The following is a 25,553-nucleotide window of genomic DNA, read 5'->3' as shown; positions in this document are numbered from 1 at the left end:
GAGCAATGAAGGTTTAAACACCGGGAGAAGCTGAGCTTTCTCTGGCTTGTTGAGTCACCCTGGAGCAGAGCTGGGCACTCCTGTCCCTCCCAAGCTGCAGCAGCAGAGGCTGCTGGTGTTTGTTCATCTGCAGAGGCACTCCTGAGGTTCTGTTTGCTATAAATAATCTGAAATTTGACAGTGAAAGTTGCCATGAAAGTGCTCTACATAACCACGGGACGATCTGTCCAGGGGAGCTGACAAAAACCCTGCACGAAGTTAGAACTCCCCTGGGTGAGCTGGCACCATCTGTGTGCTCCTGCTCCTCAGAGGGCACAGGGGGCTCCTGCAGGAGGGAAGGGGGGCCACAGAAACAGGCCTGGAGTTTTGACCTTTCCCAGCACCTTCATTACTGAAATCTAAATTTAATTGCAGTTCTGATTGCTCTGAGAGCGATGCCAAGTCCTACATTACCTGACCTACTTCAGAGCTGCATGGAGGAGCAGGGCCACCACCCTGACCTTCCCTCTGCCAGCTCAGATGTCACTGTGGGAAACCTGGCATTCATTTTAATGGGGGACAGCAGGACAGGGTCAGGTGGAGCCTTGCAGGTGCCAGGATTCCTGTTTGTGTTAGCACAGAGAGGTCATGCCCAGGGTGCTGGATGTCCTGCCTGCTCTCCCTGCCTGCCTTGGAGCTGCTCTTGTGGGATTATTGCTTTAATGCCCTGAACTCCACAGAGTCCCAGCTGGGCTGGGGCTGTGGCACCCTGGAGCTCAGCTCATCCATCCCATGGCAGGGACACCTTCACTGTCCCAGGCTGCTCCTCAGTGTCCAGCCTGGCCTTGGGCAGGGATCCAGGGCTGCTCTGGGCCAGGGCTGCCCACCCTCCCAGCCAGGAATCCCTCCCCAGTCTCAGATTAAATCTACAGGAGTGCAGTGTCTGCCTGACAAATGTGTTTGTTTCCTGTGAGGTTTCCTCTCAGTCCAAGGCTCAAAGCCCACTTTGTGTCTGGAGCACCAGGGGCTGCCTCAGCAGCTGAGTCTGATCACAGAGTGAAACATTAAATCCAAAGCAGCTCTTAGCTCCTGCAGCCAGGAAAATATCCATGTTTTATTCATGGTGAATACTAGTCAACATCTCCAGCTCCCTGGATAGGCCTGGCTCTATAAATACTATAAATAGCCCTGCAGTGACACAGCAAACTGGCCTGGGGACAGCCTGGGCTGGGGGAGCCCCCAGAGCATGCCTGGGTCCCCTCAGGGGGGGACAGGGCTGAGGGAACCCCCAGAGCATCCCTGGGTCCCTTTCTGGGGGCACAGGGCTGAGGGAGCCCCCAGAGCATCCCTGGGTCCCTTTCTGGGGGGACAGGCCTGGGGGAGCCCCCAGAGCATCCCTGGGTCCCTTTCTGGGGGGACAGGGCTGAGGGAGCCCCCAGAGCATCCCTGGGTCCCCTCAGGGGGGGACAGGGCTGAGGGAGCCCCCAGGGCATCCCTGTGTCCCTTTCTGGGGGAGGGACAGGGCTGGGGCTGCCCAGGGAGGCTGTGCCAGCCATGGGGGTCCCAGGGTCCCCCCCCTGCCCTGCTGTGCCCTCTGGGGCTGCTCCCTTCTCCTGCTGGTCCCATCCAGCACCCCAGGAATCCAGCTGGGCTCCTCCTGCAGCCCAAGGCAGGGGTGGGTTTGTGTTTAGGGGAAGAAAGCTTATGGTGGTGGATAAAGAAAAGCTTGTGGTGGTGGATAAAGCAAAGCTTGTGGTGGTGGATAAAGAAAAGCTTGTGGTGGTGGATGAATTAGGGATGGAATGCAGCTGGGAAATGCAGAATAACTGCGTGCCCAGTCGCTGATGCTGTGCCTGATGGATGCTCTGTAATAATTCTCTCTGTAGCTAAAGCTGGCTGGACCCTAATTTAGTGTAAACTTAGGTGAGTACAGCTGTAATAACTTACAGGGCTGAAGGCCTGGCAGACTTGCCTAGAGTTTCTCACATGTGCCTCAATCATATTTTAGCATTGCTTCAACAGCTCAACAGGCAGAGCTGGCATAACAAATTCATCATGTGAGCCGTGATTTATGGACCTGTGTTGATCTATATCCTCGCTCTCCTTATTTTCCAGCACATTTATCATTCTCACACGGTCACTTCTTTCCCCTCTGCAATCCTGAGTGGCTTCCAGCTCTCTGCTGCTCCTGAGGGTTTCTCAGGAACTTGGTCTGGAGCAGAAGAGCCTTCAGACTGTGCTGCCCTGCTTCAGAGCAGATTCAGAGCGGGATGGGGAGGCAGGGAGGTTTTACAGAGTGTTTGTTTTATGTGCTGTGTGATTCCAGCACAAAAAGAGAGAGCTCCAGTTTGTGTTTACACCCTTTTAATCAGCTTTTAATCAGCTTTTCCCTGCCCTCACTCTCTGCTGGGACACAAGACCTGGGGTTCCCTGGCAGTGCAGGGGGCAGAGCCAGGCTGTGCCTGCAGGAGGAGGGGGTGCCCCACTCCAGATGTGCCCCACTCCAGATGTGCAGCTGCAGCTGCTCCTCCCCAGCCCTGGACCAGCATGGGACCAGGAGCCCCCAGCTCCCCGTGCCCCTGGGGCTGGGCTGGGGCTGGGGTCTGTCCCCACAGCATCAGTGAGGTGCCAAAATGTGATCCCAAAGCACCCCCGTGGGATCCTGCCCTCCTGGTGGGGGCTGGAGCTGGCTGTTACCTGCTCTCTAATTGCTGTGATGCACACTGAGTACTAGAAAGTTGTACAAGTTATTTTTAAATTGTGGAGGAAGTTATGTAAGGCAGATCATGCTAAGGGTTTATTTTATTTTTAATGACTATATTTAAAAATTCATGCAGAAGCATAGAGGGACTTTTAATTACTACATTTAAACCTTCAGGTGATACTTAAGTAAAGGGGGAAAAGGGCCTTTTCCATTATTTTTTTAATGTTCTCCTTTTCTTTGCAAAGCAAACGTAGGAGCAGACTGGGAGGTTACCCTGAGCTAGGAGGGAGCTTCAGCAGGGCAGGAGCTGCAAAGCAGAGCCACATTCCCCAGTCCCTCAGGCTGCACTGCTAATGCAGCATCTCCCATCCTCCAAGGAGAGCACTCTGATTGCCTGGGGGAGGATGGGATATTGCTCTGAGCAGCCTCCCCTGGCTGGCCCGGGCAGGGCTGGAGGCAGAGGGGAGCAGGGCTGTCCCAGGGCCTGGGAGGGGCCGCAGGGTTAAACCCCGGGTCCATCAGCAGGGAGAGGGCTGGCACCCTGCTCTCATGGCAGAGCCAGCACAGCCTCCAGCAGCCCCGGGTTCACCCCAGAGGAGCTCTCCCGCCTGCCCAGAGAGGTTTGAGGGCATCTCTTCCTGTCAGGATTGCAAATCCTTTCACGAGGACCTGCTCTGGGTGCTGGGGCCATTCTGGAATGCTTAGGCAGGAGCATATTTCTGTTCTTCCATGCCAGCAGAAGGACACACATTCAGCCACAGTGAAACCCATCAGCTCAGCTTTTGTGGTTGCTGTCTCAGGCTGTAAAGCATCTTTGGGAGTGCAGAGTGCACAGAGCCTGTTCTTTGTGCTCCTCTGGCCCGTGTTTATCTTATTGACCAGCAGACAGAAGAGGAAGAAAAAGAGCATTTTAATTAGTCCTGACAGCTTCATTTGTCTGGAGGCCATCCCTGAGCCCGGCTGGGTTTTGCAGAGGGACTCTGCTCTGGGAATGGCTCTGTCCTGTGCCAGGGTGGGACTGTGGCACCCTCCTGCCTGCTGTGGCCCTGCCTGGCACAGCCAGACAGCCCCAGCTCAGGGATGGGCTGGGAGGGACCCCGGAGCCCCCAGTGCCAGCCCTGCCCTGGGCCAAGCTGGCCGGCTGCTCTGCACCACATGTGTGAACTTCAGCAGGAAAACACATCAGGAGCTTGTTTTCTCCTAAAGCACACCTTATCTTTTCTCTCTTCTGAAGCAAATTTCTGCTCCATCCTTCTGACGGGGGTCATTTAATAGCGTGTGAAATGAAATGTCAACAAGAGTTAGAGCAAATGGCGCTGTGAGCCCCCAGAGACACCACCAGGCCTCTGCTGGGGGATGTTTCCAGCCAGGCCCTGCAGGGAGAGCAGGGAGAGGGCTCAGGTGCTGCTGCTGCTCCTGGAGCCCCACCTGGGGCCGCTGGGACCCCAGCCCTGCTGAGGCCGGCTGAGCCTGCTGCTGGCACAGGGGGCTGTGTGCCCTCTGCAGGGCAGGGCTGGGCCCTCTGCAGGGCCTGGGGGCTGGCAGGGCCCCAGAAATAACGGGGGCTATGGACAAAACAAGCTCCTGATTTACTTTCCCAGGCTGGGCTGGGGGTCCTGGTCCCGAGGGGATCCCAGTCCCGAGAGGATCCTGATCCCGAGGGGATCTCAGTCCCAAGGATATCCCAGTCCCAAGGGGATCCCAACACTGAGGGGCTCCCAGTCCCAAGGGATCCCAATCCCAAGGGATCCCAGTCCCAAGGGATCCCAGTCCCAAGGATATCCCAGTCCCAAGGATATCCCAGTCCCAAGGATATCCCAACACTGAGGGGCTCCCAGTCCCAAGGGATCCCAATCCCAAGGGGATCCCAGTCCCAAGGGATCCCAGTCCCAAGGGATCCCAATCCTGAGGGGCTCCAGCAGCTGCTCCAGGGAGGCACAGCAAGGGCAGGATGAGATGGCCACGAGGGAAGGGGAATGGAGTTCCCATAGCTGGGGTTCATGGAGTCAGGGTCACAGACTGCCCTGAGCTGAGGGGACCCTCAAGGACCATCCAGGCCCCCCTGTCCCTGCACAGACCCCCCCACAGCCCCACTGGCATCCCTGCAGCTCTGGCAGCTGAGCCCAGGCTGGGCCAGGCCAGGCTGAGCTCCTCTCCTGCAGGATCAGCCCTGGGGAGCTGCAGAGCTGAGGCCATCCACAAATTCCTGCCCTGGGATTATTGCTTTTATCACCACAGAGCCTGTTGTTTATGGCAAGTTCAGAAACTACGTGAAAACATAAATGGGAGGTATGCAAATAAGTCCTTCTGACAAAATTGTTCGCTAGACTCATTATTATGGAAATAAATTTCAAATGTGACTTTTCAGAGCTGCTGAGGGCCATCACTCTGTAGAGCTGTTCTGTGCCTCTCCAAAGAGCAAATGCCAACATTTGTGGTGTGTGGGGAATGCTTCTCAGATGCTGCTTGTTCTGGAAGTAATTCCAGTGAAACAAAGGCCACGGGATCATTAGGAAGTCTCTGCTGAGGAGGGTGAGAGCAGGAGCTCCCGCTGGGGCTGGCCTTGGCTCAGGTGCCTCCCCTCATTGTGGCCCATTTGCATTCTGCACCGAGGCTATTGGGGTGCTGCTCACTGCATAAAGCCCAATTAGTGAAAGGTTAGGAGGCAATTAAAAATCCTGGTGTCCTTTATTCAAAGTGAAGTTTATAGTGCACTGCGAGTTCCTGGAATGCCACAGAATCCTTCTGGAAGGCTGAGGCAGCTGCTGGCTGTGCATTCCTGTTTGTTTTGGCCTCTGTAGAATTGTGTGGGTTTCTCTAAAGGGACAGAAACCACACACCAGTCTCTGCTGACCCCAGTAAAGAGCTCCTGAATGGGTTTGTGCCTCTGCTCTTCAAAGGGCTGTGAGTGTGGGAGAACAGACCTGGAGTGACCCACGTGGGAGCAGAACCCACAGATGTTCCAGAGATGAGCTGGAGAGGATTGCAGCTGGAGAGGTGCCAGACTGAGCCTCTGAACACACATCAGAGGATCTCAGTGCCACCCTGGCCTGGCTGCAGGAGGTGACCTGCCCTGCTCGCCTTCTGAGGACATCAAGGTGTTTCTGGAAGCAGGGGATGCTTTGATCAGAGCTGCCTCAGGCCGTGGCTCTGGTGCACTCTGAGCAGGGCACAGGTCCCTGCTCCACTGAGGTGTGCAGGGAGCTCTTTATTGTGTGGGCTGTGCAGGAGAAGTTCAGCCTTTCTCTGACGGGGATTTTACACACCTGCAGAATTGAGATGTCAGTGTTTATCTAGGGAGGCAGTGAACTTGAATAAATGGTTGTAGCGTGCTCTGACAGACTTGGTACAGAAATGTCATTAAAATTCACTTCTCTGCAGTTATTTATTCCTTTTGTTATCAGTCCAGTGATACGTGGAGAGGTCTCTTGACTGCAAAGGAACCTGTTGCTTTTTATCTGGTGCAAAAGTGAGTGGGAGTGTGCAGGAGCTCCGGCTGCATGAGCTCACCTTGGGCTGCAAGTGGTGCTGATGTGTCCCACATCTGGAATTTACCTGAATGACCTCTCCATGTGCAGGCTGGAGGGGAGAAAAGCACTGGAGAAGATGGATTGGGAAGGGAATGAGATGCCAAAGCCAATCTCATTTCCCCAGTCAATAGTGAGCTGGAGAACGTCACTCTCAGGAGTCCCCTCTGAGAGCTGGAGCTGTCCCAGGGCACAGCCTTGGCAGCTGCTGGGACCTGCTGGGGTCACTTCCCTCCCAACCAGCCCCAAACAGCAGCACAAATCCCCTGTGGGCCTTGGAGGAACACAATGGCATCTTGGGAGGATGCTTAGCATAGAAGAGGCAGCAGCAATGACCTGCCCTGGAAGCTCTTCTCTTTCTGTAGCAGCTCTTTCCTTCCCTGACTCCCTAAACCAGGGTCTGGTAGCCTTGGAATGAGCCCCTGAGCTGGCACTGGCACGAACAGCAGAGTGGGACCGAGCTTTGAGCTGCCCTGGCCCTCGTGTTCCTGAGCTGAGCACAGGATGGCTGAGCAGGGAGCAGAGATCTCCCTGTGCCCTGACAGCACCTGGGCAAGGAAAGGAGCAATTTGTCCTTCACCTCCGTGCTCTGCCTGTGTCCTGTGTCCCTGCAGTGCTGATGGCAGCTGGAAATGTGCAGGAGCCACCTCTGTCCATGGCCACGAGCCCAGGGCAGCCCCAGCCACCTCTGTGAGGGACCAGGGCCTGGCTCCAGCTCCAGCCCCACGGTGATGCCTCAAGAACAGTTTTGTCTGTCTGAAAGACAACCCTGGGCAGGGCTCAGTTTTCAAATAGATCATTCCTGACAAAGCCTATCACTCACAGTGGGCAAAAAGCCAATTTCCCTTTGGTTCAGAGCCCTCCTGGCACACTGCTGAGTGAGCTGTGAGCTCGGGGGGCACGTGGGCAGGAGCAGGAAAAGGCCTTTCACTGACAGCTGAGAGCAATCTCTTCATCAGGCAAAGCTCTGGAAACCAGGCTTCATCTCCTGCTGCTCCTTGAGGGGTTTGAGGTGTTCCCAGTGCCTGCCCAGGGCAGGACCCAGACCTGTCCATCCACAGAGCCCAGCCAGGCACAGCTGCCTCCAAGAGGGGCTCAATTCCTCTTGAGGGCTTCCTGACCCTCTCAATCAGACTTGGAGGGTGTCAGCACTCCAGGAGCAACTTTTTGTCTGTGTTCTAAGCACTGGTGAGGATTTGGTTGTAAAGTTCCCAGAACCCCTGGAAGGACACACAGCCACAGCCTGTCCTGAGCGCAGGGATTGTGCTGCAGGAACCCCTGGAAGGACACACAGCCACAGCCACAGCCTGTCCTGAGTGCAGGGTTTGTGCTGCAGGAACCCCTGGACGTGGCACACGAGCAGCTCCAGCCACAGCCTTTGTTTCTGACAAAAAGTGAATCACAAAAGCTGCTGAAATTCATTTTCAGCTCACAGTTCATGTGGTGCCAGACTTTCCTGCTGCACTCATGTGAATCTATCCTGACACGTCCTGCCTGTGTCTGTTTACCCTGGGCTGCACTTCAGGGCGTGCGTGCAGAGCTTAAAGATTCATATTGTTAAAGCCTGAACACTGATTTTCTACTCAAAATCTTTCTCTCCCACCAAACTAGCCATTCTATGTTACTGGAAAGTTCACATATTTTCCTTCCCTTCCCTTCCTCCAACATTTTTAGCCCTGCTCAGATGGAAGCAGACAAATGATGGGCAGTGCCAGGGTTTTGGAGTGGCACAACTACGGGAAATGAGTGCTTTAGACAATATCTCAGCATGTGCTGAAAATCTGAGAAGAAATGGTAAAAATAAACGTAAATGTTGCCGTGTCAAATCAAATGAAAATTTCATCTGTAGATCTCTTCTCCTTTTCTGAAATCTCATTTTCCCTTTTCACTTCCAAGTCAGGAGAAGTGAGAGCTGCACCAAGCAGAGGAGGGGATGAGGGGGTGAGGGCCATTCCTTGCAGGCATCCAAGCCTTTCTGGGTAACAAACTGCCCACCAGGCAGTGGGGATGGCAGATTTCCTCTGGCTCTTTTCCAAACCCTGGGAATTGGCATCTGCTCTGACAGACCTCCCCAGGCACCAGGGCAAGGCCGGGGTTTCAGATGGAGATTGAGATGAACCATTTGAAGCATTTCAGGAGTGTTTTTGGTAGAGTTTGGGTCCTCTGGAGGTTTCCCAGCCCAGCTCTGCAGAGCTCAGGAGGAAGGCTCTGATGTAAATGCTGAAGGAAAGTTACCAGGACGTGTGAGAGCTTACGGGTCCTGTCGGTGCATCCTTGTCCAGATCCCAAAGTGTGCAGAAAGGACAGAACTGGAAAAGAGCCTCTGCTCTCTGCTGATCCTTCCTGACACCCACACCTTGGGGAGAGGCTCTGCTGTGACCCTGAGCCTCAGCAGGCTGCGTGTGCAAAGCGATGGAGCTGTTTACCTATGCTGGATCCACGGCAGGGCTTTCCCCAGGCAGGAATTCAAGCTTGTTCAGTAGAGCTCATTAGGTAATGAGCTTATTCACTAAGCTCATTAGTGGTGGAATTCATCCTGCTCAGCCCTCTGCAGCCCAGAATCTTGTATCCCTTCAGCCCAGCTTACTGCTCGTCCTCACCCTTGGCTAGAGGATGACTTTCACCTCATTTCATCCATTTCCCATGTTTTCATTCAACAGCTGCCTTGCTGAATGGCTGCTTCTATTATTTAATCTGTCCTGCTCTTCCTCCCTAGCAGAAAAACATCGAAGAGGGCTGAAATCTTCTGTATGGAGCGTGCCAAGGCTGGGGTGTGTTGCCAGCTCATTCCATGAACTGAAGCAGAGTCTGACTCAGTGGGACCGATCCTGGCTGCTCCAGGACTGAGGAACAGACGGTTGGGCAGATGCAGGTGGGCAGGAGAACCAAAGAGGCACCAAGGAGAAGTTGTGATTGCCTCCTGCCCGTGATTGCCCATCTGCACACAATCCTGAGCTCCTGGGGGAAGGTCTGAGCACACCCAGGCACGGCAGAAGCTGGGATTTCATATTTTGGTTAATTATGCAGGGGTAAGGGAGTGGGGTTGGTAGGAAGGGTACCTCAGGTGCAAAGCTGGGTGGGAGACAGGGTTTTCAATCTTCCCAAAGCAGCAGCACAAGTGAGATGTGTGACAGTGAGGAATGTGTGCTGGCAATAATGCTCCATTGATTCGTGCTCAACGTGGTAAATTTAGGAGCTGTTTCTACTCATTGCAGACACTGATTACTAGAAAAAGGCTCTGCTGCAGTGGAGTAAGGGAGCTGTCAGAGCCTGTTCCATCTTCCCTCACAAGAGGCACAGAGAAGCCAGCAGAGCTTTTCTCACATTAATATTGATGACAAAGCCCAAGGAACGACGTAAACATCAGAACAGCCCCACTAAGGCAGGATTGTGATTGAGAATGAGTTCTGAGCTCAATGGCAGGGAAGGATCAGTTTCTCCCTGCACTGCCAGGCCAGCAGGGGCTGGAGCAGAGGGGCAGAGGGGCAGAGGGGCAGAGGGGCAGAGGGGCAGGCACCCCCTGCCCACCCTGGCAGGACCCTCTGGAACCAGTTTGGCCCAGTGCCTGGGTGCCCAGCAGCACTGGGAGCACTCTGGGTGCCAGGCACCCCCTGTACCCCCCAGCAGGACCCTCTGGAACCAGTTTCCCCAGTGCCTGAGTCCCAGCAGCACTGGGAGCACTCTGGGAGCACTCTGGGAGCACTCTGGGAGCACTCTGGGTGCCAGGCACCCCCTGCCCACCCTGGCAGGACCCTCTGGAACCAGTTTCCCCAGTGCCTGAGTCCCAGCAGCACTGGGAGCACTCTGGGTGCCCTGCAGTGCCCCTGCCAGGGATTTCACCTGCAGGCTCAGTGCTCTGGGAGCCAAACTGCAGCAGGGACACGGGGCTGGCTCTGCTTGCACGGAGCACTCCTGACCCCAGCTAAGGCCCCAGAGTCTCAGGACTCAGGAGAAAGCAGCTCAGAGCAGTTTTCCCTCACTTCAGCTTTCCCTTTGAAGGCAGCTTACTGCTGCCCAGGTTGTGAGAAGAGCTGGCTTGCTCAATCCTTTCCCATTGAAAAATAAAGTGCTATTTTTGTTCTCAGCACAGTGACTGTAATTAATATTTGAGGAGGATGGCTCCCTTGTGCTCCAGATCATACAAATACAGAGGGAAATGTGCACATGTTATCTGCAGATCACACCCCAACAGGGGACGTGGAGCATGCAGACATGGAATTAAGGGATGGGGCCCCACTCCTGGAGGTGTCCAAGGCTCTGAGAAACCTGGGATAGTGGAAGGTGTCCCTGTCCATGGCAGGGGGTGGGACCTGATGAGATTTTTCCAGCCCAAACCATTCTGGACTCCATGATTCTAAGTACATGAGAAAACAAGCAAAATTAAATAATAGTAAGAAATGTTTTTCCTGGTGTAAACAGGGGGCAGAAAGGGCTGCCTGGTGGTGGGGTGCAATCTCGTTATCAAGGCTGCACATTTGCATATTAAAGGCTGAAAATGACTCAAGGTTTTATCATCTGCTGTTTTCCCATCTGATGTGGAGCCCTGTACGCACAGGCAGGATGAGAAAAGCAGCAGCAGTTTGTGACTGTTGGGTGGCAAAGGGAGCCCTGAGAGCGCAGCCAGGAGCACCCGAGGGACAAACATGGCCCTGAACACAGAGCCCAGGGCTCGTCCAGTGCTGGGGTGGGCACTGGGCTGCCAGGAGCTGCTCACAGTGCCCAGCAGGTCATGGGGCTGGGGGCACTGCCAGGGTGCCAAGATTACTGTGAGGGTGCCAGGGTGTCACTGTCACTGTCAGGAGTGCCAGGGTGTCTCTTCCAGGGTGTCACTGCCATGGGTGCCAGGGTGAAACTGCCATGGGTGCCAAGATCACTGTGAGGGTGAAACTGCCAGGGTGTCACTGTCACTGTCAGGAGTGCCAGGGTGTCTCTGCCAGGGTGTCACTGCCATGGGTGCCAGGGTGTCAATGTCACTGCCAGGGTGTCTCTGCCAGGGTGTCACTGCCATGGGTGCCAGGGTGTCACTGTTGGGAGTGCCAGGGTGTCACTGTCACTGCCAGGGTGTCACTGTCGGGAGTGCCAGGGTGTCACTGTCACTGCCAGGGTGTCACTGTCGGGAGTGCCAGGGTGTCACTGTCACTGCCAGGGTGTCACTCCTGGGGGTGCCAGGGTCCCTGCCAGGGAATGTTCAGCAAACCCAATGTGGAGCACATTCAGCAGCAGCAGCTGCCTTACCCCGTGTGTTCAGCATTTATAACTTGAATTATTTCACCTTTTTGTGAGGAGGCTGCACAGCACAGACCCACTGAGAGCTCAGAGCCCTGCTCCAGCTCAGCTTTCAGGGCCTCACAGCACAGGGCTCCAAGAGCCCTTCTCAAGGCCTTTCTGGGCAGGCGCTTCAGCCAAATTTCACAGGGTCCTGAGGGCAAAAAGCTCTTAGAGCTGATCTGTGTTTGAATTGTGCTGCAGACAGCAGCCCGAGATGGAAACAGCAGATCCTGGGGCGGTGGAGTGGGGAGGGAGCTGGGCACGGCTCTGAGCCTGCCTAGGAACAGATCTGAGCCTGCCTAGGAACGGATCTGAGCCTGCCTAGGAACAGATCTGAGCCTGAGCCTGCCTAGGAACGGCTCTGAGCCTGCCTAGGAACAGATCTGAGCCTGAGCCTGCCTAGGAACGGATCTGAGCCTGCCTAGGAACAGCTCTGAGCCTGCCTAGGAATGGCTCTGAGCCTGAGCCTGCCTAGGAACAGATCTGAGCCTGCCTAGGAACGGCTCTGAGCCTGAGCCTGCCTAGGAATAGCTCTGAGCCTGCCTAGGAACAGATCTGAGCCTGAGCCTGCTTAGGAACAGCTCTGAGCTTGCTCCTGGTAATTTCCCAGCAGGTTTAAATGTTGGAACAATGGCATTCTGTTAGATATTGATTTTAAAATAACTCTTCCACGCTCAGCTGTAACTTGAGGAGGTGAATTAGAGCCCTGGAGTAGGTTCTAATGGAGCAGTGGTAAACAGGCAAACAGACACAGGCGGTTTCTGCAGGCGCTGTGTGTGCAGGAGGGGGCAGAGCTTGGCTGAAGGTGCTGCCATCACAGTGCCTGGGACACGGCCTGGCAGCAGGCAGGGTTTGCTCACAGCTGTCCCCAAACCCAGAATCACAGACTGCTTTGGGGTGGGAAAGACTTTAAAGATCATCTTGATTTAATCTCTGCCATGGCAGGGGCACCTTCACTGCCCCAGGCTGCCCCAAGCCATGTCCAGCCTGGCCTTGGGCACTGCCAGGGATGCAGGGGCAGCCAAAGCTGCTCTGGGCACCTGTGCCAGGGCCTGCCCACCCTGCCAGGGAAGAATTTCTTCCCAATTCCAATCTAAACCTGCTCTCTTGCGTTTTGGAGCCATTCCCCCTTGTCCCCGCTCCATCCTTGAAAGCACAGATCCCTTAAGAAATTGCAGTGAAAGCATCTCCTGTTATTTTCCTGGCATTAGACCCGGGTGTGGGTTTATCCCTGGCTGGGGGCCGTGCCAATCCCGTGCCAATCCCGTGCCAGGGGAGCGGGGCTGGTGAGGATGGGGTGCCCAGGTGTCCCTGTGAGGATGAGGATGGCTGTTGGCAGCCCCAGGCTCCTGCCAGAGCTCAGGCGCTCAGAGCTCCCTGTGCTCCTCTCCCTGCACACACCCATGGGCTGCAATCAGCTAAGGACCCTAATTAGTTTTGGCTAATTTGTTTCAGGGCCTTTCCTTCTCCTCCCCTCTCCTGCTCTCTGACTGGCAGTGGCTCCTCTGTCCCTCATTTCCAGCTGATGTCTGTAAACTGATTACTTTTACTGGGTCAGCTCCGTTATGAAATTATCGTTTTATGAGACTAAAAATAGCCCAGATCCAGTCAGCACGCCAATCACTTCCCTTCATCTCCAATGAAAATGCAATGTTATCTTTAATCTGTATTTCTCAGGCACTTACTGGGAGGCAGGTTAGAAAGAAAAGAGGGGGGAAAAAAGAAAGAGGAGATCAGAAAAAAATCTGTAAATCAGTTGCTATAGATGCATCCCTGCCAAGGCTGCCACTGGTAAATTTAGCAGTCACGTTACAATTTTAGTCAGCACCATTTCTTAGCCTTATTCAAAATAATTCACTTCTCACACAATGAGTTACCCTAAAGGCAAGTTATTTTGTCTTGCACATTAAAAATGGTGTGTTTGCACATACGTGCAACTGTTACAAATATCCAAAGCCACAAAAAGCGTAAGGATGGATGATTTTTTTTTAAGAGAGGAAAAAAAATCCAGTGAATTCCACTTGCTCTAAGAATGAATAAAGGTATTTTAATACTTCTGGGGTTCTGATGAATACAAATAGCTCAAAAATGAGATGCTTGCCTGAGATTTATATCAAGATAGTGAAGGGAGAAGGTTCCATCTGTAGTTTCTGATACAAAGACATTTCGCACACAATATCTGTAAATCCATTAGGGGAAGAAAACTGATACAGGTTTTGTATGAGATGAAGCTGCAGTGAAGAGAGTGAATGAAAGCTCAAGGAAATGGCCCCTTTGTGCAGCTCCATCAGCTCATGGCTTGATTGGACCTTCTGTGTATTAAATTCAAGCAGCTCTTTGGCCCGTGGACATGGGGGACTGTTGGCTGTGTGGGAAATGGTGAGAGCGATGAAATTCCAGCCCTTCCTGCACAAAGGAAACTCCCCACACCCCGTCCACCCTCCCATTGGTGATGCTGAATATGCAGAGTGGTGTTCCTATCAGAAGTTTGTCCTGGTTCAGTTTAATGGCAGCTGCCAAAGTCCTGACACGCGCGCACGGCGTGACTCCGGGCCCAAACAGCAATCCTCCGCGAGGAGCCGCCAATGGCAGCGCTCCAGAGATGATTTATTGTTTGCCTTGCTTTGCAAACTGCTCTTGGTGTGTGAGAGGGTGAATGAAGGTTACTATCAGCCCCAGTGCTTGGCTGTGCAGAGATCAGCGCTGCTCCGGCGGTGCTGGCAGCGAGCTCTGAGGTGTGCTCAGGGCGCTGCCACCACGGCCCCCGCGTGCCACAGCCCTGCTCGCCCTCCATCCCCGCTCCTGGCCTCCACTGAGCACCAATAAAGAGGGAAAAACCCAGAAATAAGGGGTTTTATAGCAGAACAGAGACTGGTGTCCTTTCAGGGCGGCTGCTCGGGCGCCCGTCCTCCCGTTCTCTCTGATCCACACTGGCAGAGGCAAAGCGGAGCCAAGACAACCCAAACCAGGCCCTAGCCCAAACCCTGCTCTCTACACACTCAGCTAATAAACCCTCTAAGAAATTGCAGCTCTTCCAATCGGGCTGTTGCCATAAGCAGGCCAGCAGGGCTGTGTTAGCGACTTTCCCGTGGTAACCTGGCTCCTTAAATGAATTCTGCAGACGGGGCTGCGTTGTCCGAGTGCACTGAGCTGTGTCTGTCAGAGCCACTGGGCAGAGCAGCCAGCCCTGAGAGGGGCAGAGTGCTCTCCAGGCCATTATGGCTGTGCAAATGGTGAGGGTGACAGGCAGCCAGAGAGCTTCTCCCCAGGGCAGCCTGGGGCTGAGGCAGCTCAGCCTCTCTGGGCGAGGGAACTGCTCCGTGCATCCCTCAGGAGAGCCAACCCCAGCGCCAGCCCCTGCCTCTGCACTGCTGCTCTCTGGGCAAAAAGGGCCCAAAGGTCTCAGGGACAACTCCCCCCAGGAATATTCCCTCCTTACAGCACCTTCCAGCGCCTAAAGGAGCTCCAGGAGAGCTCCTTAAAATGAGCTGAAATTGAAATGCAGGACAGTTTGTGTTGTATTGCACCAAATACGACAAATTCACATGGGCATGGGCTGACAGGGGAAAAGGTTCCCAGTGCCAGAGGGCAGGGATGGATGGGGATTAGGAGTTGTTTCCTGGCAGGGAGGGCAGCCCTGGCCCAGAGCAGCTGGGGCTGCCCCTGCATCCCTGGCAGTGCCCAGGCCAGGCTGGGCACTGGGGCTGGGAGCACCTGGCACAGTGGGAGGGGTCCCTGCCATGGCCTGGGGGGGCTCTGAGGCCCCTTCCAGCCCCCCAATCCAGGACTCTGCTCCCTCCCAGCCTGGCTGCCCTGCCCGTGGGGCTGCAGGAGGATTTTTGTGGCACTCAGGTTTTCACAGCTACAATTTGATGCCTCTGCTGCAGGTCATGGACACTGCCTAGGAGTCTGAAACATACTGCTGCTGTCAGATTAAATGAAAACAGCTGTAAAAAGCCTAGAAAAACACTTTCTCTGGGCAAAACTGGCGGGGGGTTTAGTGGGGGGACAGAGGTTTCGTGTTTGTGCTGTACATGAGGGGAAGCTGCAGAACCTGAGGCTTCCCCACCCATCCTGCTCCCTAAAAGTGAATAGAACTGAATATGGAGTGGGGCTGGGAGCAGCCTGGGCTGGGGGGAAGTGGGGTTGGAATGAGCTGGGTTCAAGGTCCCTTCCCACCCAGCCCTTCTGTGCTTCCATGAAAACCAATGCACCAAGGGAGCCAAATTCACTCTAATTCACACATTTCTGCAGAGGTGTAAACCCATGGCACACAGAAGCAGCCAACAGCCAGGGCAGGGATGAGGTGCCAGGGAGGGGCTGGCACTGCCCCTCTGCTGCTTTTGGCAGCACCTTCACCCCTGAGCTGGGGCACAGGCAGAGCCCAGGGACCAGAGGGGAGATGGGAGCCTCTTGAGAAAATCGCTCCTGCATGAATTGGAGAGCTGATTTGGAATTAATTTTGAGTAGTTGTTTCAGTAATTCAGATTGATTTAAGATGCACCCAAGAATAATGCTTTCATTATAAAGCCTCCTGAGCAAAATTTAAATTGTGTTGAATTAAAAACAGCCTCTGTTAAAGCAGGGCTGATGAGCACAGCAGAGGGATGGGAGATGCAGATTCAGGATAATTTAATTCCTTTGCTTTGTTTCCCACTCCAGAAAAGCTGCTGTACCTGTCTCCCTGGGCTGTTAACCGCCTAAGGAGCCTGCAAGTTATCCTGAATTTCTCTAAACTGATTTGCATGGTAACCCCACCAAAACCAGTGCTTATTTATCGATGCTGGGCTTCACCTTCAGGAAGAAATGCATTTTTATTGCATTTTATTTATGGGTCAGTCTGGAAATGTGATTGTACCCCAAAGATACTTGGGAATCTGGGAGGGCAGCTGATGCACAGGACAGTGGAGGGTTAATGGTCTCCTGCTGTTGGCTTTGTTTGTTTGTTTGTTGTAAGTAAACCTTGGTTTGACACAAATGCAGCCAATCCTAGTAACAGGGAAAAAGTTATCCTGCAGCTTGCAGATCACTCCTCTAAGGCACTCTGTCACAGCAGTGGTGGGATTCCAGCCTCAGGGAAAGCTGCACTTAGCTGGGTTTAAATGTATGGGTGGTGAAAACAACTTATTTATATATATGTGTGTGTGATTTTTGAGTTAAAACCAGTTGTGCTTCATAGTTTCTTGTCTTAAATGCTGGCTGAATTACTAAGGGAAAAGGCAGGAAATGTTTAAGGTCTGGATAAGAGCTCTGAGTGCTGCTGAAACCCAAGCAGTGAAGTGGCAGCGCTGAGGAGGGCAAGGCTGATGGGCTGGGAGCACGTGGGGACCTCGGCTGCATTCTCTGCAGCAGGAATTGCCAGGACTCTCATTAGTAACAAGATCCTTCCAAGAAGATTGAAAAGACTTCTGAGGAGAGATGTGTATGAAATACTGCCTGAAAGTGCCAGTTTGTCAGAGCTGGGAGGATTTTGGGGAGATGAAGGGGGCCAGGAGGGTGAACCCCCACCCCACACAGGGGGAGTCAGGAAGGTGGAAACAGCCTGAAAGCCCCAAATCAGTAACACCAGAAGCCTCAGTTTTCAGACTTTACAGCATTTTCTAGGTCCCTTCCCAGTGAACCCTTACAAAGCCATGTTTAAATGTCTAATTTCTTAAATCCATGTCAGCTCATTTCCAGCACTTGCTCCTCTGTGATTTCTGTGATTACAACAAATTGAGAACGCTCTGGGGTTTGTCCCTGTGCTCAGAAAGGGAGGGAAGGGACCCAAACCCAGCCCAGCCCTGGGGGAGCAGAGCCCCAGCTGCTCTCCAGAACAGCCCAGCTTTGATCTCTAAGTTTTACCCTCCCCAGGGGAAGGAACAGCTTTTGCCATAAACCTGCAAACTTTGCTTCGTTATTGAGAAGGAAGAATAAGAGATCTTTAGGTGACTATGACAAACAGGTTCTACATTTGCACTTAATGAAGAAATTCAGACTTTCAGTTGTCATATGCCCAGATTCGGCGCCTTTCTGACAGCTGAATTATGATTTTAATAATTGAAAAGTGCTACTGTGAGCCTGTTCATGTATAATAGGCACAGAGAAGTGTTTAAAATCAAAAGCAGTTTAGAGAAAAAGTGTCCCTGCATTACAAGGAGGAGAATTGTCTACATCTGAGTATTAAAGCGAGTGAACTCTCCAGTGGGAACACTCTTTGCAAAGTAACTCTAGATCTCCTGTACTGTTGTGATGTGTGGGATGAGGAGATTGCCCTCGATCCTGGTTCTGCGTGTGCCCCAAGCAGCAGCCTGCACTGCCCACTTCCCTTTACTCAACCTTGTCAGGGTGAGGGTTGGGCCAATCCAACACTCCCAGGGGTTTTAGTTCAGAGCAGCAGAAGTGCAAATCTATAATCTCAGTCACAGCATCTGTGAGACAGAAATGAAATACAAGGGGGAAAAGATCCCTCCAGGCTACATTGCCCTTGCTTTGATTTCATTATCTTTGTACCTGTCCATGGGAATGTTTGAAATTCCACTGCAGCCTCCACAGCACGCTCGGTTCTCAGACTCACAGCTAAGCACAGACAAGAAGCCCCTTTCCTGCTCAGCTGAGTAAAAACCAGATCACATCCTGGCCATCACTGAGTATTCCAGTGCAGTGACCCACGACACCCACTTGAATTCAGCCAGTCTGTACTTCCTGGCAGGTCAAGGGCAGAAACAAGGCCTGACGCTGCGAGGAGCCGCAGAGACCCATCAGCAGCTTTGTGTGAGACACACGGCTGGAGCCAGGGTCAGAGAGAGCAGAGCTCCTCTGCAGCCCCTCGCTCTCGGGTCAGCTTCTCCCTCCCGCAGGGATGAATCAGATCCTGCTACTCCACCACTCTGCTCCTCCTGCACTCCTTTACCGTGGTGCCGAGCATTTGTCAAGTGGGTGTGAGAGCTTTTTCTGGTTTACACAAACTGCAGAAGTTGTAAGGCAAAGAATAATCAAGCCCTGAACACTTCCAGCCCCTTCTCGAACATGCACCCAGGAAAATGCTGAGGAGGAGCTGAAGTCAAGCTCCCCGTACACGCTTGCCTGCTGCTCAGGAAAAGGAAAAGTAATACTCACCCCAGCGTTGTCATGGTTACAATAGTGTACCAAAAGGAAGCAGGAATACTGGTGAATTTGCTCGCCGAGGACCCTTTCTCCGCATAAAACATCACAGTTGCAAAGATGATGATTGCCATAGTGAGGGAAAAGAGGAGAAAGCCAAGCTCGGAGGCACAGCTCTTCAAAGTGTAGCCCAAGATTCTCAGGCCTTGGGAATGGCGGGAGAACTTGAAAATCCTGAAAACCCTGAAAACCCTCAGCGTGACGAAGGCCCCGCTGACGTCCTCGTTGTTGGTCATCACCAGGCCGATGTAGTAGGGCATGATGGCCACCACGTCGATGATGCTCATGACGCTGCGGATGAAGCGGTAGCGGCTGGGCGCCGCGAACAGCCGCAGCAGGTACTCGACGGTGAAGATCATCACGCACGCCGTGTCCAGGCAGAAGAAGGCCACGGCGTAGCGCTCCCCGCAGGGCAGCTCCTTGCTCCCCGGCACGGAGCCGCAGGGCACGGTCTCCACCACGTTGGTGATCACCGAGACGGCGATGAAGAACCCGGTGACGTAGTAAAAGACTAAGGCTAAGGTGCTGGTGTGGGGGTTCTCGAAGGCGCGCCACATGGTCTGCCGGAAGCTCAGCGAGGGCATGGAGCCCTCCTGGTTGTTCTCCGAGTCGTTGTCGTCCATCAGGCGCTCGGCGTTCTCCCGCTTCCTGTCCTTGTACTCTTCGTAGCAGCAGTCCCCGATGATCTCGGGCAGGATCCCATAGAAGGCCAGCTCTTCGTCGTAGGCAGAGATGCACTCGTACCTGGGGTAGTGCAGCTTGCCAGTTCTGTAAAAATTGAGGATGCACCTGAAGACCTCGGGGTCCCGGTCAAAGAAGTACTCCTTGGTGTCTTCGTTGAAGAAGAACTCCTTCTCCGTGCTGCCCAGGAGAGTGTCCGGGTACCTCTCCAGTGTAGTCCTCCAGGTCTGGAAGCGCCTGCCGCTCACGTTGAGGATGATCAGCTCATCCTGCCTCTTGTTCTTCTCCGTGGGAGCCAGCGGCATGGGGCAGTTGGCCACTGGCATCCATCCTATGGCAGCCGCCCTGGCGAAGGGCAGCCACGCTGCCACTCCTGCTGCCATGGCGAGCCCGGGCTGTGTCAGTGCAGGTGGGGCTGGGGAGGCTGCTGGGAGCTGCTGGGGGTCAGACCAGTTCCATCTGGAACACAGAGGAGAAGAGAACACAGCACAGTCACGCCCTGCCCCGATGGGTGGAAGAGCCCAGGACCAGCACAGACACCAGAGTTTCCCACCACTGGTGGAGAATGATGAACAAGGCATGTGATAATCAGCTCAGCGGGGTTATGGCATTATTATAGATTGAAACTTTGAATAGCAAATGATTCCTCATTAAAAGCATTTTAAAAGTAGCATAAACACAGTAATTTATATTTGCTTCCTCACAAACAAGACTAATCCATAATTCCCCAGGTGTAAGCCTCCTGTGCTCATCAGTTTAACTACAGCTGTCAAGAAAGAGCTGGGAACTCCAGTGGAATCAGCCTGCAGTGGAATCGTACACCACGAGAGCCCATGACTGGGTTTAGCTGCATTTCCATTTCTAGCCATGAATTTGTTTTATCTTTTTGATCTTTGGTCAGAGTTCTTACAGTCCTTAACTTTTGTTTTAACTTGCTTTTACTTCCACTTCCCTAGTGCTTTTCTAATTCTGCCATGAAATTATCTGAAGAAAGGTGCCATTATCATATAAAATGCATTAGGAGCCCTATCAAAAGTCAATTTATCAATGGAAATTCCATTGATTCCAATGACTCAGGCCCTCAAAGCCTAATTGTATCTTTGTAGGCAGTTTTGCTCTAAAGTTTTTAACTTACATGAAAGCTGCCACTCCAGCCAGTAAGGCAGCAGCATTATTGATTCCAATGGGCCATCAAAATACTGAATAAAAAATGATGGAATGAGTCTGTGGTGAAAATGCCTGAAGTGCTCAGAGAAATGCTCTCCCTCTTCAGGGCAAATTAACATTCATCACCTTAATGTGGAGCATCTTCCTATGCAATTTTACCGTCTAAAGGACAATTGAGATCCCTCGTGCGAGCATCTTGCTGCCGCTGAAGAGCTTTGGTAATTACAGAACATATAATAACCCACAGTGTGCTCATCCCAAGGAGACACTTTGCTTATCTGCACGGCACTGGAGCAAACATCTCACAGGATTTCCCTCCAAAGAACTGCTCAGCGTACAAAGCAGCACCGCCACTTTTTCTGTCCCCCCAGAGAGAGAGGGGATTTACTGGGTGAACCGGCCTGGCTGCCCTGGGGAGCAGGGCTGAGGCACAGCTGAGCACTGGGAGCCTTCTCTGCCAGCTGGAAGGGCATCTCCAGGGGCTCACACTGCACCCTCCCACCACCAGTGCCGGATCTTGTAACTGTCATGGAACACTTAAGGACGGCAGGCAGCAAAATAAGAATTATTTCATCCATGATTCACCAAATATATACAGGCAAAGACTCGAGAAACCAAGAAAAGGCATCTTGTTCCTGCTTTCCCTGCTGGCAAACTGTCTTCCCTGGGTTTTAATTTCACTCAGCACCATCACCAGTGTCCTTCTCTGGGACTGACTGGTGACCTGACCAGTTTCAGCACACTGGATCCTCATCTCCCCTGATTTCTCAGGGGAACCACATTAGAAATCTCTTCTGTACTTTCATAACTTTGGTTGTGGATTCCAGGTTACCTACATTAGCTGCTGAGGCTCTATAAATACTTCACATATAATTGTTCCAATAAAGCACTGGTAACTCATAAGTGACTTACACATTTTTAAATCAATTTTTGAAAGATAAAATGGGTCCTTCCATGCTGGCAGTATATGTGGGGAAGCTATAAATACCTCAGCTATGAAAGGGACAGGAGATTAAAGCAAAAGAGACAGAAAGGGGAATTCTTCTGTGGAAGTTTAGCTCCTGTTTCTCTGTGTCCAAGAGATGCAGCTGCTTAGAACAACGGAGCACACCAGCTTCATTCTCAGAGTTACTGAATCTGCCCCATCTGATCCTCAAAATGCACACAGGAGGACAAGAGGAGTCTTTTCCAGCTGTAAATTATCTGAAGGACCACGAGTGAGAAATGAAATCCCCTGCTGCAGAGGTTTTGCTTTTTCTTCTCCGTGAGTCCTTGGAACTCTACCACTCCCTCAAGGAAGTAAAAGAAAATTGGGAGAGAGAGAGAGGCGACTGGATTTATAATTCTGATCTGCACAACCTAAGCTGAGTCAAAAAAAGATGAAGCAACCAGTTTATCTAGAATGTAGAATTCCAGAATGTAGAAAGAACCCCCCTTTTCTGCCTGCTTGGATTTTGGTAACTGCCAACCAGTCTGTTTAGGCTGGAAAGCAATTGGCTGGACTCAAAATCTAATGTACTGTTGACAGTGTCTGGAGCTCTCATAGAAAACAGACACACTCTAATTCTAACAAGCATATATTTAGCTATATCCATATTTCTAATTTTAATTACCATAATTTCTGCATGTAATTTAAAAGGAACTGGTTCACAGCAGACCGGCACCCTGCTGATGACATTTAGAAGACCTGGTACACAAAATAGAATCATTTGCCTCCTGATTTAAAAAAGTATCTGCAGAGAAAAGAATCTGCTTTCTTCAGATAACTATGGGGACAAGGAAAGAGCCAAGGAAATCTGGGAGAAAAGGCTGAGCAGGAGCCCCCTGTCCCCCTGTCCCTGCCAGCACTCCTGACCCCGCTGGGTCCCTCCCGAGCAGCGCTGGCTCCGCTGCAGCCGCTCCAGGGCACCCCAAAAAAACCCCAAAAACCCCCCAAAAACCCCCCAAAAACCCCCCAAAAACCCTGACAGCCAAATCCTGACCCAGTCGGGGTCAGGACAGCTCAGGAGGAAAACCTGGCAGAGAACAGAAATGACTGTTCACCCAAAGGGTCCAGAAATAAAGGATGGATTCTTACCACTGTAGCTCCACACTGATCAATGTCTCTTCATCACCTCAAGAGAGCAGAGACAAACCAAAAACCTCAGAGTTTCCCTTTCTAGAAGCCGACAGGGCTGTTCTGAAATCGGACTGATAAACACACTGCAAGTTTCTTGATGAGACACTGCTAATGGGAGTGAAGAGCCTGGAGATCATTCCTCCTTCCCTCTCCTGTCCTTGTTGGGTCAGGCTCAGGCAGCAAAGAGACCTTTGCTTTACAGCAAAATATGTCAGCCAAAGCCTCGGTGTCTTCTGTCAGCCACGCATTCCTTCCCCTTCGCAGCAACACCAGAAAATAAAACTTTCTGCAAAACACTCCCTCCCTCAGTCGGTTGGGGAGATTTAGGAGCAAAAGCAACAGGCTCAGGATAAATGCACACAAACTTCTCCCCTCCCTCCTCCCGGCGAGCCCCCAGAGCCCCATCTTGCAGCGCTGCCTTACCTGGAAGGGAAGGACACTGGGTGCCCAAAGTGGGGCTCGATGTGGGGAACGGGGAGGAAGGGGAGCAGGCGCTCCTCGGGATGAGAGGTGAGCTCTGCCGCCTGCTCTTGACTCCCTCTCTGAGTGCAGTCAGAGGCAATCAGTAAATGTGCTCATCATTGTGAAAGTATATATAGAGAGATGACTAAACAGCTTCTCCCTCATCGCTGCCGAGGCTCTCGCTGCCTCTCCTGAGCTGGCTGGCGCTGCCCCCTCCCCTGGCAGCCCTCGCTGTGCCCTCGCTGCCCAGCCCAGCCGGGCACGGCCCCGCTCCCGGACCCGGGGCTGGAGCGGCGGCTCGGGGAGGCAGAGCCGGGCTGGGGAAGGGCGGCTATGAGCCGGCAGAGCAAACGGAGCCGTTAAATACACGGCAGAGCCTACCCTGCATGCTAATGTGCCAGGGGGAGATGCCGGGGGGAAAGCAGGGGATGAACTTCAGGGCTCCATCGCGGAGCTCCCTGTGCGTCCCTCTGGCTCCCGGTCAGGCGGGGACAGGGCAGCAGGGATCCCTTCTGCAAGGAAAACGAGCAATTCCTCCAGCATCACCAACCCACACCCAGCACCTTGGCCAGGGCGGGAGGCTACATCCAGCAAGGAAAACAAATCACTTGGGTTTAAACCGATCTTTCCCTATCTTCTTCTCCTTTCTTCCTTCCCACCAGCTTTCTCTTTTCCCCTCGTCCTGCTGTTCTGGCTCGCCCTGCTCCTGGCAGCCCTTACCGGTCCTGTCTGCACACCGCCTCAGCATCCCTTCCATCCCCGCTCAGAAGTTGGGCTCGGCACGCTCCGAGAGCCGGCAGCCCGGCTCATTTATCCACCTGCTGTCGAATCTCCATTAAGTGAACAACCACAAGCCCGAATCGGAGCGAGCCAGCCTTGCCCTGCTGTGCCGGGCAGCTCCGGGCGGTGACGGGCGCGCCGCAGCCGTAGTTGATGACTTCCATAAAGTCACAGCGATCCGTGCGGGAGCGAGCGGGGCTCGGCCGCCTCGCCATCGCCTCCCCGGCGGCTCGGCACCGGCTCAGAGCCGGCAGCACGGGCCGTGCGGGGCCGTGCGGGGCCGTGCGGGGCCGTGCGGGGCTGTGCGGGGCTGGCACGGGCTGTGCGGGGCTGTGCGGGGCTGTGCGGCCACGGGCCGGCATCGGCAGCAGCGAGGGACGGGAGGGGAGCGGGGCACGAGGTGGGAGCGGCCACTGCCCCCCGCACCCGGGTCTGGTGTCCCCTCATCCCGGGTCTGGTGTCCCCGCACCCCCGCCCGGTGTCCCCGCACCCGGGGCCGCTCCCCCCCGTCCCTCCCTCCCGGCGGGCCCCCTCACCTCCGCAGGGCGCTCCCGGCCGCGGCCGCCCGCCCGGAGCCTCCGCGGCCATGCGGCTGCCGGGAGCGGAGCGCGGGGCTGCGCGGAGTGCGCGGGCGCGGAGCGGCGGCGGGGAGCGGCGGGGAGCGGCGGCAGCGCTGGCAGAGATGATGGCAGAGGAGATGGCAGAGATGGCAGCGGTGGCAGAGCGGCGGGCGGCGGGGACAGCCCCGCACGGAGGGCGGCGGCGCGGGGCGGGGGGCGGCGGGGGCTCCCCGCGCTCGGCCGCGTCCCCGCCCGCCGCCCGCCCGCACAGCCGCCGGCAGGTGTCACCCGGAGCGAGCGGCACCGGCGCGGGGAGCGGCAGGGAGCGGGGCCGGGCACCGGGAGCCGGCAGGGAGCGGGAGCTGGGCACCGGGAGAGGGTGCGGGACTCCGGCAGGGAGCGGGCACTGGCACCGGGAGAGGGTGCGGGACCCCCGGGGCAGAGGGCAGCGCAGGGCGGGGGTGGCGGCGGCCGCAGCACCCCCGCAGTGGGGCCCGCAGAGCCCCCGAGCCGTGCGTGTGCAGGGGTGCGTGAGGAGGGGTCCGGGGTGTGTGAGGAAGGGTCCGGGGTGTGAGGAGGGGTCCGGGCTGTGTGAGGAGGGGTCCGGGGTGTGAGGAGGGGTCCGGGGTGTGTGAGGAGGGGTCGGGGGGTGTGTGAGGAGGGGTCCGGGCTGTGTGAGGAGGGGTCCGGGCTGTGTGAGGAGGGGTCCGGGGTGTGAGGAGGGGTCCGGGGTGCGTGAGGAGGGGTCCGGGGTGTGTGAGGAGGGGTCCGGGGTGTGTGAGGAGGGGTCCGGGCTGTGTGAGGAGGGGTCCGGGGTGTGAGGAGGGGTCCGGGGTGTGTGAGGAGGGGTCCGGGGTGTGTGAGGAGGGGTCCGGGGGTGTGTGAGGAGGGGTCCGGGCTGTGTGAGGAGGGGTCCGGGGTGTGTGAGGAGGGGTCCGGTGTGTAAGGAGGGGTCCGGGGGTGTGTGAGGAGGGGTCCGCGGGCTGCAGGGGTTGTTGCATTGTCGGGGCAGGAGCTGCGCCTCCAGATGCATGGCTGTGAGCAAGGGATGTGTGTTGGGGCGCCTGGTGTGCCTTAAAAGAAGGGAAACAGGGACTTGGTACAGCCGGCAATGAGCAGGGGCCGTTTTCCAGGTGCCTTTCTACACAGAGCTCTCAACCAAA

At 54.4% G+C, this 25,553-nt stretch overlaps 1 protein-coding gene across 6 annotated transcripts in view; it reads right to left on the bottom strand.

Annotated features, from left to right (window-relative positions):
• KCND3 (potassium voltage-gated channel subfamily D member 3) overlaps positions 1-24,656 on the bottom strand; it is a 100,068-nt gene extending 75,412 nt beyond the window's left edge. For 3 of the 6 annotated variants that reach the window (XR_013185210.1, XM_077190641.1, XM_077190645.1), the window contains exons 1-2: positions 24,367-24,656; positions 18,577-19,761 (exon numbers count right to left, since the gene is read on the bottom strand). Coding sequence is in view for 5 of the 6 variants with exons in the window: in XM_077190641.1 (XP_077046756.1) it covers positions 18,577-19,685 (1,109 nt within the window). In the remaining variant the exon portion in view is untranslated. Of the gene's footprint in view, positions 1-18,576; positions 19,762-23,011; positions 23,256-23,770; positions 23,931-24,366 lie in introns of those variants that run through there. The other 3 variants (XM_077190644.1, XM_077190643.1, XM_077190642.1) reach the window with 3 other exon arrangements.
• Between the last annotated feature and the right edge of the window lie 897 nt (positions 24,657-25,553).

Source organism: Agelaius phoeniceus, chromosome 25 (assembly GCF_051311805.1).
Source record: "Agelaius phoeniceus isolate bAgePho1 chromosome 25, bAgePho1.hap1, whole genome shotgun sequence".
Lineage (NCBI taxonomy): Eukaryota > Metazoa > Chordata > Aves > Passeriformes > Icteridae > Agelaius > Agelaius phoeniceus.
The sequence above is the reverse complement of the archived record's forward strand: the minus strand, read 5'-3'. Positions and strand labels throughout refer to the sequence as shown.